At 40.0% G+C, this 15,291-nt stretch overlaps 1 protein-coding gene across 2 annotated transcripts in view; it reads left to right on the top strand.

The window, feature by feature from the left end:
• Positions 1–13,552, top strand: part of LOC131439447 (protein rhomboid) — a 206,971-nt gene extending 193,419 nt beyond the window's left edge. For both annotated transcript variants that reach the window (XM_058610449.1, XM_058610450.1), the window contains 6 exons: positions 9,861–9,973; positions 10,173–10,290; positions 10,564–10,706; positions 10,780–10,901; positions 10,986–11,132; positions 11,277–13,552. In XM_058610449.1, coding sequence (XP_058466432.1) covers positions 9,861–9,973; positions 10,173–10,290; positions 10,564–10,706; positions 10,780–10,901; positions 10,986–11,132; positions 11,277–11,587 — 954 coding nt within the window. In that variant the 3' untranslated portion in view covers positions 11,588–13,552. The remainder of the gene's footprint in view (positions 1–9,860; positions 9,974–10,172; positions 10,291–10,563; positions 10,707–10,779; positions 10,902–10,985; positions 11,133–11,276) is intronic.
• Positions 13,553–15,291: the final 1,739 nt, after the last annotated feature.

Genomic DNA, 15,291 nt, shown 5'->3' with positions numbered 1-15,291 from the left:
TTTTGGTGTGAGAAACGAGGAATGTGGAAGACCGTCAAAAAATTCCCAGAAACCGAATTATTGGACGAAGATGACACGCAAACTCAAAAGTAATTATATGAGGAATGAAATGTAGACTACGACGATAGCATAGTCAACCCGGTTCGGCAAGAAGACAATGCTCTGCATTCTGTGGGATTATCGTGGTGTTATTTACTACGAGCTAATGAAAACGAATGAAATGGTTAATACTTAACGATACAATGCACAAATTATTGTTTTGAACCGAGTCGTTCAAAAATTATCAGAATTTGGCACCGGGAACGGGAGAAAGTGATACTCACTTTCTCACAATAGTACACCTGGTCTCACTTTTCCGCATTTCATCTTGACATGCTTGTTCTTTCTTGAGAACTATGGCTCTACAATTTTCATATATTAATTCCATGGGATGGCAAATTTTTATAGAATAGAAATGAAATCATTCCACTCAGACACAGCAATGCGCCTTCACCAGGCACTGTTGATCGTCCGGTATTTAGGTACCAAGTAACACTTGAAACAACCGCGAAATAGTATGATTGGGTCCGTACGCAGGTGCATTTTCCTTGAAGTCATAAACTGGAATGTTCACAAAACTAATTCCCATTATTTGTGAGCCTCCTTTCCTTGTAAAGTCCGTAGTCGCAATCATCCATGCAACCACTTGACTACTAATAACTAAAAAACCACGAATGGCTCGGGCCGCTACGGTTGCACCATTCAGAGACATTTGAGAGTCGACGAAAACTTGGCAAATCCATCCATGGCAAAGAACCCCTGCTGCTGCTAAAGATTCACCGTTGATGGTTTATTTTCACTGCTACGCTCTTATTAACTGCTGCTCGTTTAGACTGGTGTAAACAACGCCTATAATTGGCTCGTAAGTAATCCCGGAGTATTTTCACACTTCATAACCATTTCGTGTAGACTAGAACGGACCGGTACCAGCCTCTAGTCCATCAACGGAATCCGATCAACTCGCTGGTGGACTTGAGATAAACAATACAAACGAAACGCACGCACTACTCAGCCTGGCGCGATAAACAAAACGTGTGCCAGTCACACAGATGCCGTGCAGCGCAGGTTTGATCAGACATAGCCACTTGAAATCCGATCCCGGACGAGAGTCAATTCAAAGATACGGCCCGTAATTAATTGCTGACTGGTGCGATGCGTGAACGGGCCCCATCGCAACGCCGTCGCGGACCTTCGGCTGAGGAGCTTCGATCGGCGCTCGGGCTTACAAGCACATTTCACTCTTGCTCGTGTTACATCAGACATTTTGGCGTCTTTAACAAACCTGATATCGATTAAACAACATCAGTGTAAAAAAAAATAAAACAGAAACTACGGCTGCCGCTGCTTGGCTCGCGCCATGGCCCAGGCGGCGTACAACTTTTCCGGTTGCTCGATATTCATTAAAGAATGTCTGTACGGTTTGGTTGGATCGTAGCGCTCGAACAGACCATGCGTGCCCTCGGTACTAATTTAGTTGTTTATTTGTCGTTCGGGCGTGTGGGTTAGAAGGTCCTATGGATGATTCGAGGTAGCTGTTTACTTCTGCTGTTTCGGATTCAGAAACCACTGCAATTGATAGGTTTTCTTTGGAAATAATTGATACTTGTTTTAGTTTGTGTGGCTCGAGCCGAGGTTTTCCATTCTTTTCCGAGAAAGAATATCATTTTACCGTCGAATCTATTAAGCTTATTCTTTCCATATAGGAAGTCTGTTACCCGCACAGTATTTAACAACCGTCAGACCTATTCCGCTAATCAATGCAACTCTGGCTGACCCAAAACCGAAACGGTTGATTATTGCAGTTTTTTTTCTCTGAACGAAATTTCATTTTCGCGTTTCTATTTCACTAGGCTAAAACGATTTCGTGTTACCCGCCAACGTTCGTTGGGGGTGCAACCATTAAATACCGCTTTAAGTTAGCGGCCTCCGGGGGCCTCCAAGTGGTAATTTGCGTTCGGTTCGGTGCGCGCAGCAATGGTGCAGTACCGATCGAGAAAGTCCAGTTCAAGAAGCGTTGTACGCCCGTGTGCGCCCAGGAAAAGTAGAACAGGAAGTCGGTATTTATGTAATGTTTACACACGGTTAATTATAAATAATATCGGATCTTCACGGAGCGAAATTATACCTGACCAACGGGGGCAAAACGGGCTAATAAAATTAACCAGATTTGGAGCGCCTGAGTTCGGAGGTGATGAAAACTTTGCTAGCGCTCGCGCTTCGTGCCGTTTTTTTTTCTCCCGGCAGATTGCTATCGCGTAGTAGTGAACTAATTGTATTTAAATTACTCGCGAGTTATCCCGCTCTCTCAGGGATGAGGAATACCTTGATAGCTCATGTCAAAATCTTTGTAAACAAGCTACTTATAAGCGTTGATTCGATGGAAATGATATTAATGTATTTGCGTGAACGCGGAAAGAATTACGGCCACTTAGGCTCTGGACCTAAGCCATTATCCGGTGATGTTTACGCCACGCATATAATATTCACTTATCGGGGAAGGCATCACGGGGAGAAACCGTCAGTTTGACAGTTTGTGAGTGTTTGTTTGCGTCTTTGTCGGCTTTACAACAAAGCGTAACGCCCCACTCCGACAGACAGTGGACTACCGAGTCAGCGAAATGTTGCTCGTCATGTTTTAATTTGACGGATCGCCGATTTCCAATAGCCCTCTGAAACGAACAAATTCTTCGCCTTCATGCGATTATGCCTTTCCCGTACCCGGGGGAAACGGGGGCAGGTGCATCACGATGTCTATTTCGTTCTTTTCGATTCCGCTGGACGAAAAGCCGTAATTTGAGGTTAAGTCTGTAAATTGCTACAACCGGACAGCCGATTACGCCCTTTTCAACCACCTCCAGGATGGATTGACTGGCGCAAACAAAAATCCGCTGCAGGTGTAAACAGAAAGGCGTGTGCCGGCTATCATCATCCTTTTGCTGTTTGCTACTTCTGGCCACTACCAGGAATGGAAAGTGCATGATTTCCGCACACGTGGCTGGCTGCGATCTTCTGTTTGCACTCGGTTGGTTGGCCGAATCGGAAAAGGGCTCCTCCTGATCCCAGATCGCTGATCTAATTGTTTCAATAAAAGAATGATGATAATGATGTTCGTACTACAAAAGGTTAAACCATAGCCCTACACAACGGTGGCGTAGCGAATCATTTTCGACCTCTGACGATTTTTTCTTTTTTTCTCGTTTGTCCGTTTTAGAAGCGGAGAGCTCGATTATATAGAACGTACCCGAATGTAGCAATCGTACCAAATCTCACGAACCGGAATCGGTTGAAAAGGAGATAATCCAGCAGGGGAGTTAACTGAGAAGTAATGTAATTAATTGATGAGAACGTTATTATTTCATATTGTTTCTATCATTTTTCATGGCTCGTAACGTGACGTGTTTTTTTATCGCGCCCGGTTAAGGCGCTGATACTGACCGTCTGGTCGTGTACCGGGCGGGAGACGTGTTTATATTGCCGTACTTTTATTTCGAAATCCCCGGCTCCTTTTCGGGCCTTTTCCGTGCATCCGCAGTTCTTACTCGCCTCGATATGAGATGGGATTCGCTTTGACCATGCTTCCTGACCGACAGGTTACAGCGAGCAGCTCTCGGAATTTACCCCCGTGGCCTGCGCAACCGCCGCGCGACCTCCACCGATTAGTTCGTACCGGAAACACATATAAAATTCATTGAAATTACAAGAACAACATGAATTTAAATTATATTTTACCCTTTTTCTCTTCTTTTCATTGTGGAATTTTCGTTTCAAGTCCAAGGTGATCGTAGATAGAAGTGTATGTGCACGGAAACTCGCACGGAATGAGTGTTGGCGATGAATTATTTAACAGAGAAAAGTCCAATTTGATCACCTTGATCTCTGGGCTGGGCTGCGTGAGATTTTCTGTGACGTCAGCGACCCGGTTGATGTCAGTCGGAATAATTCTCTTGTGCGGCTTTTTTGTTGTTGTTGTTGTTGTTGTGTACTTGTATCGTGGGGAGTTAACGACGAACAATAGGCCTTGTGGTGGGTGCACTCGGCGAGAAAAAATTGCCGTTTTTTCGCTACTACACCACCCTTGAGATATATAAATATGTTGCTTCGCGTTGCGCCGGAGTGTGCTCAACGAAGCAGAACGTTTTGTTGCTATTTATTATAGTAAATATTTTGCGATTTGTATACAATTCTGTGCGCTTTTCCTAATGCATTCTTTTCATTAAACAACGAACTTGTACACTTGCAAGGTAGCAAAGTACTTCTCCCCCATTTCACTGATAGTCGGCTGGGGTGTTGCAGTAGACGACGGAGTCTTTCAACATCTGGGAACTGGTGCACTGCCATTTGGAGCATTAAGTGTAAAGCAACGAACGAAACGAGATTGTACCTAAAGGTCTTCCAAGGGAGTGCAATGTCGAGGGCAGCAACAGCTGAAGCGATTAAAACACAACTAAAAAAAAGTGGAAAACTACAGACAGGTTCAAGGAACTTTGCCCACTTTGGCCGGTTGCATTTGCTGCCTGGTTGGCTTACGTCGAGCCAAACTGCTGGTGGTGATGATACGTTTAAGATTACCTGGTTGATTCCAAATTTCAATGTAAACTGTATCCTTCACGGGAAGGTGAAGCAATAACCATGGTAAGTGACATCCAATAAACATGAATAACAACCCACGTCATAACGACCCTGTTAGCAAAAGAATGTGAATTCAGCTTCAACTTTTCAACTTTTTCCCCTGCGTGGAACATCGATGATTTGCCTCGCGCATATCTTGTGAAAATCAAAATGATTCCGTAAAAACTAGCTTTTTCCTCCGATGGCACTAAATAGGCTCGCTTCGCAAAAGAGGGCGGCAAAACCTTCCAGTCACTGTGAAAACAATAGCCACTTCTAGGGAAGCGAGAGAGAAGTAATTTCACGGATAGCTGACTCCCAACTGGTACCTGGTTTGTGCCAACTAGGTACGTTTTTTTCGGGAGTATCAATTGTTTTCTAGCTGTCATCCGGGAAAACTAAAGTGTCATTTTGGTACACATAGTTTGACACTTTAATCAGCGGTAATCAACGCTGCGGTTGACGACATGACGATGTTTTTTTTCTTCCGCGTTTCCGTTGCCATGCTGTATGTGGACAGATTAAAATCAGGCGCTTAAAACTCCTAGTTTGATGTCATAATTGCTAGTTAGATAAAAAAAACTTCAAAGCAAAAGTAGTGTTTTTGATGGACGAATGTGGATATAATTGCGGCTGCTCTGGGGCAGAACGCTTTGCTACCTATAGTTCATTATTTCCGTCTTTCTCGATATACGAGTGCGTTTTTTGCCTTCTTCGAGTTCTTATCTAGATTTTAAAACGCATCAAAACGTCAATTCTTACCTTGAAACGCGTCGTTGCTTCTCCACATTGCACCGCGCTCCCAGACTAATCCATTGTTTATTGTATACTATAATCAATTATGAAGATTACGGAGTAAAATAAATGTTCTAGTTATTCTAGTCTGAGCCTCCATCTAATATACCCCTTTTCGTGTAATTAAAACCCTCAGCTTCGAAGAGAAAGATTTTAATTAACTATTTCAGAAGCTAGTCGTCTGTGGAACACCGTGTGGTCAGCTAGCGGAACGAACCGCGTTTTTCTAAGCCCTTCAGTGCATTACTTTCCCAAACGGGCTGTATGAACGTACCCCAATGCCAAGGTTTTGACGCGTATCACTCTAATTACCAGGCTGCATGTTGTAATTATGCTGGAATTCAATCGCCCCCCTTTTATAATTGTGCATCATCCTTTCCCCTTCCTGAAACAGACAGCGAACGAAAACAATGTACACGAGCTGGTTTCATTACCCACCGTGACGGCAAATGTCATGTGCCAGCGCATTTTCTTCGATTCGATATTGTATGGCCCGTGAGTGGTCTGAGGTAAAGAAGGTGAAAGATTGATAAAACAATAGGTGTGCTTGTTTCGCTATCCCTCAGCAGAGTCCGGGTTATCGGGTTCGCTTCCTTCAGTAACTGTCATGCCGGGGAACCACCTACGAGCATTCGGTATCTGGTGGCAAATTTTACCGAAGCTATCCGGAAATAATCGATCTGTCCAGCTATCCGGAAATAATCGATCTGTGATAATATTTTATTTTTTTTTTGGAAATTCTTCTCTTTCGTTAGTCGAAAAAGTAAGCGTTGAATCGAACATTAATTTTGTAACATTCCAATGGACGATTTATCCGAAAAAAATTAAATAAAAAATAAAGGGTTGTTATCAAAAACGATTTAACTGTTGTTCAAAGCAAGTTTTTTTTAACGGCCAAATAGTCACATAGTATAATTATATTTAATAGTTCCTTTATTTTTTCAAATTGTTCTTGTTTTTGGGTCAAGTAAAAGTCCACTGGAGCTAAGCTATTACCAAAATTTCAACTTCGTCCGCAGTAGGCATAAAACCTCCTCATTTTTTTAAACCAACAGGTTACAAATATTAAAATAATACACTTCATTAAGTATACTGCTAAGTGAGCGTAAGAGTTCAGAATAATCGATTCGTGATTAGGGCAGATCTACGATCGTTTCGGGTTTGCCGGTCAACGCACTGGTCTTACAAGCCAGTTGTCGTATGTTCGAACCACGACCTGGAAGGGTTCTTAGTGTCAGTAGGATCGTAGTACCAGCCATGCAATGATTATTCTGTAAGCTATGAATCGACTACGAAGTCTGTTGAAACAGATAGGCGAAATTCCACAAAAGGAATGCCGTGACTTAGCTTTGCTTTACAGATCTGCAATGAAAGTTGCCATAAATACATTTCTGCGAACTGACAGTATATCGACAGCTTGTAACAATCTTGGTAAATCGGCAGATTTGGTTGATTTTTTCAAATAAATTGGCGGTATGTGAAACAAACAAATATTAATGGTGATAAATTATAACCTTGAGGAACTGCGGAGTTGACAGCAAATGGTGAAGTAATGTTATCGATTTTCACCGCACGGAAAGACCGAAATCAGTATTTTGGCGAAAAAATTAGTTGATTTTCTGATTTTAGTTAGTTATTTTTTAAGACAACTAAAAAAATCTTACTTTTGCTAATTTAGATTTTCTAATTCTAGTTCCCTTAATAATAATAAAATATTTGTTGAAATGGCTTTTTATTTAGTTGAATTCACCCATTAAACGTGCTGTCATTTTTTTAGCTAAGGCACCCTTCATATCCATTTAACTATTTTTTTAGAAATAAAACGTTGTTTTCAACCAACATAAATGGTTGAATTAGTTTCTGCAATTTGCGGCTATATGGCGCTCTGTCACCGAAAAAACGTTAACACCGTAATGACTACTAGCCACTAGATGGCACACTACTACCGAAAAAAAATTCAGTCGCGGTTATCTTTTCTATATTGGCAGGTATAAATACGATGTTGTATTGGAGAAAAAGACATAAGCGAATCATAAACTGCTTTTGGAAAATTTTACTTCTAAACCGCTGTTTTCTTCATTCGACTTCGCGAGATCGACTCTCTCACTGAAAACTCAACACTCCGAAAACAAAAACCGAATACAAGTAGTACACCGGACTGCGTTGCCCGGAATGTTAGAAGATACAAAAAACATCATTTGACGTGTACAATTAGAGTGCAACATTCGAAACTCACTTCACTGTTCCACGTAAAAACATTATTACCCACAATCGCTTCACATGCGCACAAATTCTTAATAAATACACTTTCCACTAACAGTTGACGTTATTTTCACATATCGGTTTAGAAATTTATATATGGAATATCGTAACACATGCGAAAAACATCTAAACAATTTGCAATCAGTTTCAACAAGACTGCCCCTTTTAGCTTTTTAATGGCTTGTTTTGCTTTGACACTTCTCATGAGTTTTTGGCTAATAAACTTGTTGATAAAACCAATTTCATTTTTGTTTTCTTTGTGCTATCCTTCAGTAATGACAGTGATAGATAAGTAGAAACAAATTTTCTGATTTTAATAACAAAATTAGTTGTCAATGAGAATTTCGTGTTGGATTGAAATATTGCTGGTTTGTGTCCAGAATATTCGCCAACTAAACACATTCTCTAAAAATAAGAGTTTTTTCAGCAAAGTAAATTCTCAATTTTAACTAATTTTATAGTTATTTTGGAAATTTCGGTCGTTCCGTGCGGCATTTTACGATCTGTTAAATACGAGCCCAACCAGTTTAGCAAAGAGTCAATGAAACCAATTCTACTTAGTTTAAACATCATTTATTTTTTCTAAAGCTGCAGAGAAATCGGTGTACTTGTGATCATGCGTTAAGGGATTGAATGATGAACGAGTTATATGACACAAGATTTATTGATTTGATAGATCGGCTCGGTATGAGTGCGTGTAGGTTCTCGGATATATAATCTGAGCAATTACGCGTAATGAAAACCAAGACAATCAGTTCGAACGAATTACGATACTGCACATAATGCCGTTATTTCTCGATAGTTGTAAACAGACATGCCTGAATCGAAATCTGGTCCCGCACAGCATACATGTTGTTGAGATAAACCACGGGGAAAGTCTAAATTCCATGTTCCGCCGAGCCGAATTTTGTAACTTTGTGTAAATAGCACCAGTAGACTCAAATGACACAGTGTTCTGAGCACGCATACCGTTCAAAACATTCAGTTATATGATGTTGATGTTAGATTCGGTTTATTGAAACAAGTGTTGCCATATCTCAGAACTTGTTGAGCTTCCCTAGTATTACAGCCAGTAATTCGTTCGCCGTGAATATTTATCATGAAGACTATATGTGCTACTTACGAAATATTTTTCTTCGGAAATCGATAATCTTATTTTCTTCTCGGAGATCACAATGAATTTTTTCCACAGTGTAGTTTATACCTACTAGTTACTTGATTCATAGGAAATTCAAAATTGATTGATTCAAAATATCTGTTCTAGTATTAAATCGTTAATGAAAACGACCTATTTGCCCAAATCAGAATTCGCTGACACGTTCTTTTTGCTGGAACTATTCAGCTCTGGGAAGGTCTCATTTTCAAGAGAGCTCAAGACCTTCCGCATGTGACGTCAGCGCCACGGTCTCACGGTCGCACCGATGCAACGCAACACTTTCGCATTTCGGCTAATGATGCGATTGTGTTTTCTTTTTCCTGTGGCGTGAGTTTTTTTTTGTCTGTCTCTCTCTTCATTCGACGTTGGTGGTGCGGTGGGAAACGAGCGTCATCAAAACAATAATCACAGTTTCACCGCAACGCTTTTACGCGGTGAAAAAAAAATCGGGCGCGCTCGGTTTCTCGGTGCATCAACTATTTTATTTTTACCACTATTTTTCGACTCTGATTTGGAACCTAGTTGGTGGAGTCGGTTAGCAATGAAGTGCCCATAATTATCTAATATGAGGCTCAAGTTACTCGGGAAAAGGCTGGCTACAGCCAAAAGAAGACTGTAGCTGAAAGCGGCTGTTTTCTTGGAAATTTTCGATTGTTATGAGGCAGCCGAAGCTTTTCTCGCAATTGTTTTCGAAGGGAAAATGAGCCACCATCAAACCACCTCGTCTAGTAGACACACTCGAGCTGATGAGCTCGATTTTCGGAAACACAATAGCTAATATTTTAATTATTTTAATTTATACTTTCACCAGAGTGTTTTTCTTCTTCTCATAATAGCAATAGTAAAATATTACACCGCTTGATTGCAATTTTATGTTAAACGATTTTTTCCTCTTCCTCACGGCCGCTCGCTGCACTCGCAGCCGAGCCAAATGTCTCAAATCATAATCGCTAATGTCATTCTGTTTTCTTCTTCCATGTTTCTCCCGACTCCGGAACAGATGAGCGGCAAGCGGTCGCGTAGTTTCAAGTGTGCAGTACATCATCGCGATCGTGAAGTTTGTTCGGAGAACGATTTTCATCTGATATTTGAAGATCCACCATTATTCAAGAGGTAAGTGAGTTCTGTGTTTGCGCTTGCGCCCTGTACCTGTTTGAATGCTAATTTGTACATCTTTCTTACCCCTGTCTATGCATGCATGAACAATCCGCAATCCTCGCAAGCTCTGAGGAAAGCTCTGAGTGAATCAAAATGTTTTCTCTTCACTTACCGTTCTTATATGTGTTGTCTTCTTGGTCTTTCTTCATTCCAGAATGGTGCACGTAATTGCAATGGAAGTGCTCCCCGAAGAGCGGGATCGGAAATATTATGCAGACAATTATTCATGCTGTCCGCCTCCATTATTTGTGATATTAGTTACATTAGTTGAGGTATGTACCCTTTCTTTTTATTATACTTTTATTATATCACTGCATATACAACATATAATATATGCAAGCAAATGCAGCCAACAAGCGTGCTGGAGAGATGATCTCAGAAAGAAGGAATCTGGTCGCATATTGGCTCTCACGGTTGGGTTAGGTGACAGTCTTTCATCGAAAAAGTGTGATCCTTTCCCTTCCGGTATCTGATCGAACTCTCCAGCCCTTTCTGTAGACTCCGAAACTAACTTTGAAACCTGTGTATTTTCATTTTTTTTGCAGTTGGGATTCTTCACCTATCATACATTGACCTCGGGACAAGCGGATCCGGCCGGACCGGTTCCAATCGACTCGATGTTCATTTATCGGCCGGATAAACGACACGAAATCTGGCGGTTCCTATTCTACATGGTTCTACATGCTGGGTAAGTCAGCCCAATTCGGTTGGTCTTTTGAGAGTTTACTAACAATTTTCTGTTTTTTTTCTTCGACTCACAGGTGGTTTCATCTCGGCTTCAACTTAGTCGTTCAGCTCCTAGTTGGATTACCATTGGAGATGGTACATGGATCAACTAGGATCGGTTGTGTATATTTAGCAGGTGTCCTTGCAGGATCGCTAGGTACGGTCTATTTCTCTATCGTTGAACGATTTTTTTGGCTCGTGGTTTCAATTCAAACATTAACATGATGCTTCGTTTTCACAGGTACTAGTGTATTCGATCCCGAAGTATACCTAGTTGGTGCTAGTGGTGGTGTTTACGCCCTTCTAGCTGCCCATCTGGCTAACGTGATGTTAAACTACCGAAACATGCAATATGGAGTAATTCGGTTGCTGGCGATATTCCTGTTCGGTTAGTATTCGTATATCATTTATCATCTATTTCTAGCATATCATTTTAGTAAAATTGTTGTATCATTGAATCATTTTGCTATCTTATTCTACCCAAAATAGTAACCATTCCGTATCTTTCTTCTTTCACCAAAAAAAAAAACAGCATCGTGCGACGTGGGTTTCGCGATCTATTCCCGGTACGCGGTGGAACCGGAAAGTGGTGCGCCATCAGTATCGTACGTAGCCCATCTGACCGGAGCATTGGCTGGGTTGACGATCGGGCTGCTAGTGCTGAAAAACTTCGAGCAGAAACTACATGAACAGCTGCTCTGGTGGGTGGCGCTGGGAGTGTATGCAGCGTGCACAATTTTCGCCGTTGTATTCAACCTGGTCAACACCGTCACCGTCCAGAGGCTAGAGGAGGAAGGCGAACAAGTACTGAAGCAGCGTCTTTTCAACAATTTTGGATTTTAGAAAACCGCACACAGACACATAGTTGGGTTTGGGAATACACTCGAATGTGCTCGGTAGCGTTCTAAACGCACCCCGTGATTTAAAACTTTCTTCGTCTAGTTCGGGGTCGAGCGGAAGAGTATAAAATTCAAAAGCGAGTGAAACATGTAGTCTTCGGTACCGTTTAGTAGACTAGTGAAACGTCGAGGCTGTGCATGCGAATTGAACTATTGAGGGCCTCGGAAAAAGTTGTGATTTGTGTATAGACTTATTTTCTATTTACGTGTATGTTTACATTTAGCACCATCGAACACTTGTTGTTAGGGACTAGCGTCTTGAATCGGAAGAGCAATAAATGCAATGAAAGAAAGCTCAGTGACCTCGACAGTCTGATCCTTCGCACAGCAGGCAACGATCGATCGGACTAGCTTTGTGTGATGTTTTGTAAAGATTCGAAACGGAATGAACGCGAACGTTTTGCACGACAATCGAACTGGCTGCGTATGTAGCATAAAACTTTGAACTCCAATCAAATACGTAACATTTCAATGAATTCGATAGAAAAAAGTGCATTACTTGCAGTTCAAATGAATTGAACTGATTATTCCTTCGCACGGATAGCCATTTAGATGGCGCATTGCACCGTGAGACGTTCCATTTCGATCCAAGATACCAAAGACTGTAAATGACATTTAAACAAATCACCTGAATACACGATGATAATAGGTAGCAAATATCGTAAATCGAAGGAGTCGATGATCTCCTAATCAAGTCCAGTAAAGCCTGTAAATATGTGAATTTTTATAGCAATCTAATTAATCCGAGTTCAATCCAAAACAAAATTTCGAGAATTTTTCAGTGAATTTGAAATTAATACGAAATTTCATTTTGTACATTTACTCACTAACCTCACTGCAAAATGGTATACAATTACCTATCGTTCCAAATAAGAAAAAATAAAGAGTCTACCGAACTCTGAATTGAATACTACTAATTGAAAAAAAAACACGCATTAGTATTGCATTATTACTGCAAGAGGAAGAAATCAATAATTCTAGTCAAATCTCTATGAACCTACTATAATAATTATTATTCATTTAACCTAAGTAAATCCGACTTTCTAGAGAGAATAGAACAAAAAAGTATTGTAGAGACAAAAATACACTCAACCTATTCAAGTCATTAATCACAAAGAACTAAGCGATTATTTATTATTATTTTTCTCTAACAATGCAATCGAGATATAGCCGTCGAACAGTGAAATACGTCCTCAGCGGTGGAACGCGGCACGGATCAGCCGCGCCAGCTTCCATCTCTCTCTCTCTCTCACTCTCTAGTTTTCTCCGTTCCATTTGCAAAGAGACAACATGTTATGAATCGATTCTGTTAAGCACGATCCTAATTGTTTTTTTTTGTCTATATAATTATGATTATTTTTGTTTTATTAGGAAAAGCCAAAGAAGATTTATTTATTTTTATATCGTAAATTATTTCGAAAGCAGAGCAGTTCTTCGCAGTTATGAAATTGTCTTTCCATAGGAAATGTTTGCGTTTGAGACGAGATCGATCCGAAAACAAAAGTCGGATATGCCTTACCAAATAGACGAAAACCAAATAATGAATGACAATGAAACTCCACTCTCCCAAAATAGTCAGGTAAACCGCTCTCGAAAGTACAAATGATGCAAATCGAAGTGCTTTTTCCAGATTTTAAGCATCACTGCCAGTAAATTTGATATTACTTTTTCAAGATGAACATAAGAACACAGCAACAGGCAGAACCAGAAAACGCATTCATTTTCTCACGTGAAAAAATTTGAGTGTCCCCTTTGGGAACAAAATCACTATCTCACACGGAAAACAACCGGAAAACTCTAATAGGATGTATTTATAATAAATTATTGTATGCGAAAAAAGTATATTCAAAAGCAAAAGTGGCAAAAATTGTCGGAAAAAACTTTAATAAAAAATTCGAAAATTACACAACGCTTTCCCTCACACATTGATGACAGTTCCTTATTACAAGCTACCAGGTTGCATTCGCTTTCGCAGACGCAGACGCACGTGGGTCTTGATGCTTCCGGTACCTTGCCCGTTCCTTTTTCTTCCTATAGCAGGAAAGATGACACTGTATTTGCGCGACTAAAGTGAGTCATCTCGTGTCGAGGTGTGGGTTGGTTGTTTCAATGTCTGGCTAGGCTCAATGGCGCTTGATCGATAGGTGGGCATGTTTCCCTTTCGTTTAGAACTTCGAAGATTCTTTCTCGATGTTGCTTGTACTTGTAGTAGTCATTAGTCATCACTGTTTTTACTTTTCCACCGATGGTCCTTTCCAATTTTGAGTACATGCATGAGCTTTCGTATCGATTGTGAGGTAATTGTCATCTCATTATTTTTCTTTGTTTTTCGAACGACAATCAACAAATTACGGTGTACTCGGAGCCAATTTCTTCGCATCGGCCCTAAAAAACAAAAACAGATTACCGAGTGTGATAAATTTGGAATATTTCTATTTAAGGCCATCGTCCAGGTACCATGCGCGCGAGTGGTTTTAAGAAATTTTCGATGGTAATTTTGAAAGATTTGCCAAAACCAAAAACATACAGACTTTTGAAAAGCTTTTATATATCTGCAGAGCTAAAATGGCTGAAAAATTCGAAGGATTTTCTGAGTCATATCAAAAAGGGCTCTGAAAAATGAGTGTTTGTGACCTTTCACAATTATCCTAAAAAATAATGCGATGATATAACTTTTTTTTTTCAAATAAACCTTATGATGGCTACAAAGTTTACATTCGGACACATTTTTGGAAAACTTTTTAACGCTTTTCATAGAAAATCAACGAATTTCCAAAATTTCAACGAAATCGGTTGTATGAAATTCGTTGATTTTCCGTGAAAAGCGTGAAAAGGTTTTCCAAAAATGTGTCCGAATGTGATTCTTGTAGCCAGCATAAGGTTCATTTGAAAAACAAAGTTCATATCATCGAATTATTTTTTCAAATAATTGTTAAAGATCACAAAAAAAACTCTTTTTTTCAGCTATTTTTGATAAGACTCGAAAAATCCTCCGAATTTTTCAGCCATTTTTGCCCTGCAGATAGATAAAAGCTTTTCAAAGGTCTGTATGCTTTTGGGTTTGGCTAATTTGTCAAAATTTCCATCGATAATTTTCTAAACCCACCCGCGCGCATGGTACTTGGACGATGGCCCTAATCAACGCAAAAGTTTAAATCTTATGTATCGCTTTTCATCTTTCCGTTAAGGGTCCACTCTATGAAACGGTAGATAAATTTGACAATTTTCTTTATTGTATACAGAAATAGAAAAAGAACGGTAATTTTCATTTGAAGTATCTGTAGATGTTCGTTTAAGGATAATAAAAACAATTTTTATAAAAAAATATTTAATAAGGCTAACATACCGAACATTTCCTGCGACTGGTTTTAAAAAAGCTAACTTTAAAGTTAAAGTTAAGTTAAAGCTACTGTCATACAGTTTCAGAATCATTATGTGTCATTAAACTGAAAAATAAATTACAATATAGTTTTAGTATGAATATGTCGAATTTCGAGGTAAATAAAATGTGTTCGGGGGAATTTTTTTCTCATTCTTTCAATATTAGGTTGCGACTGCGTTGGTCGTAAACAGAAATCTTTACTTACGAACGGAAGTCGAAGTTCGCAAAAAGCATAGAATATTGTTATAAATACCTCTTGAACGCAG

Source organism: Malaya genurostris, chromosome 3 (assembly GCF_030247185.1).
Source record: "Malaya genurostris strain Urasoe2022 chromosome 3, Malgen_1.1, whole genome shotgun sequence".
Taxonomy (NCBI): Eukaryota; Metazoa; Arthropoda; class Insecta; order Diptera; family Culicidae; genus Malaya; species Malaya genurostris.
Note: the sequence above shows the minus strand (reverse complement) of the source record. Positions and strands in the feature narration are given on the sequence as shown.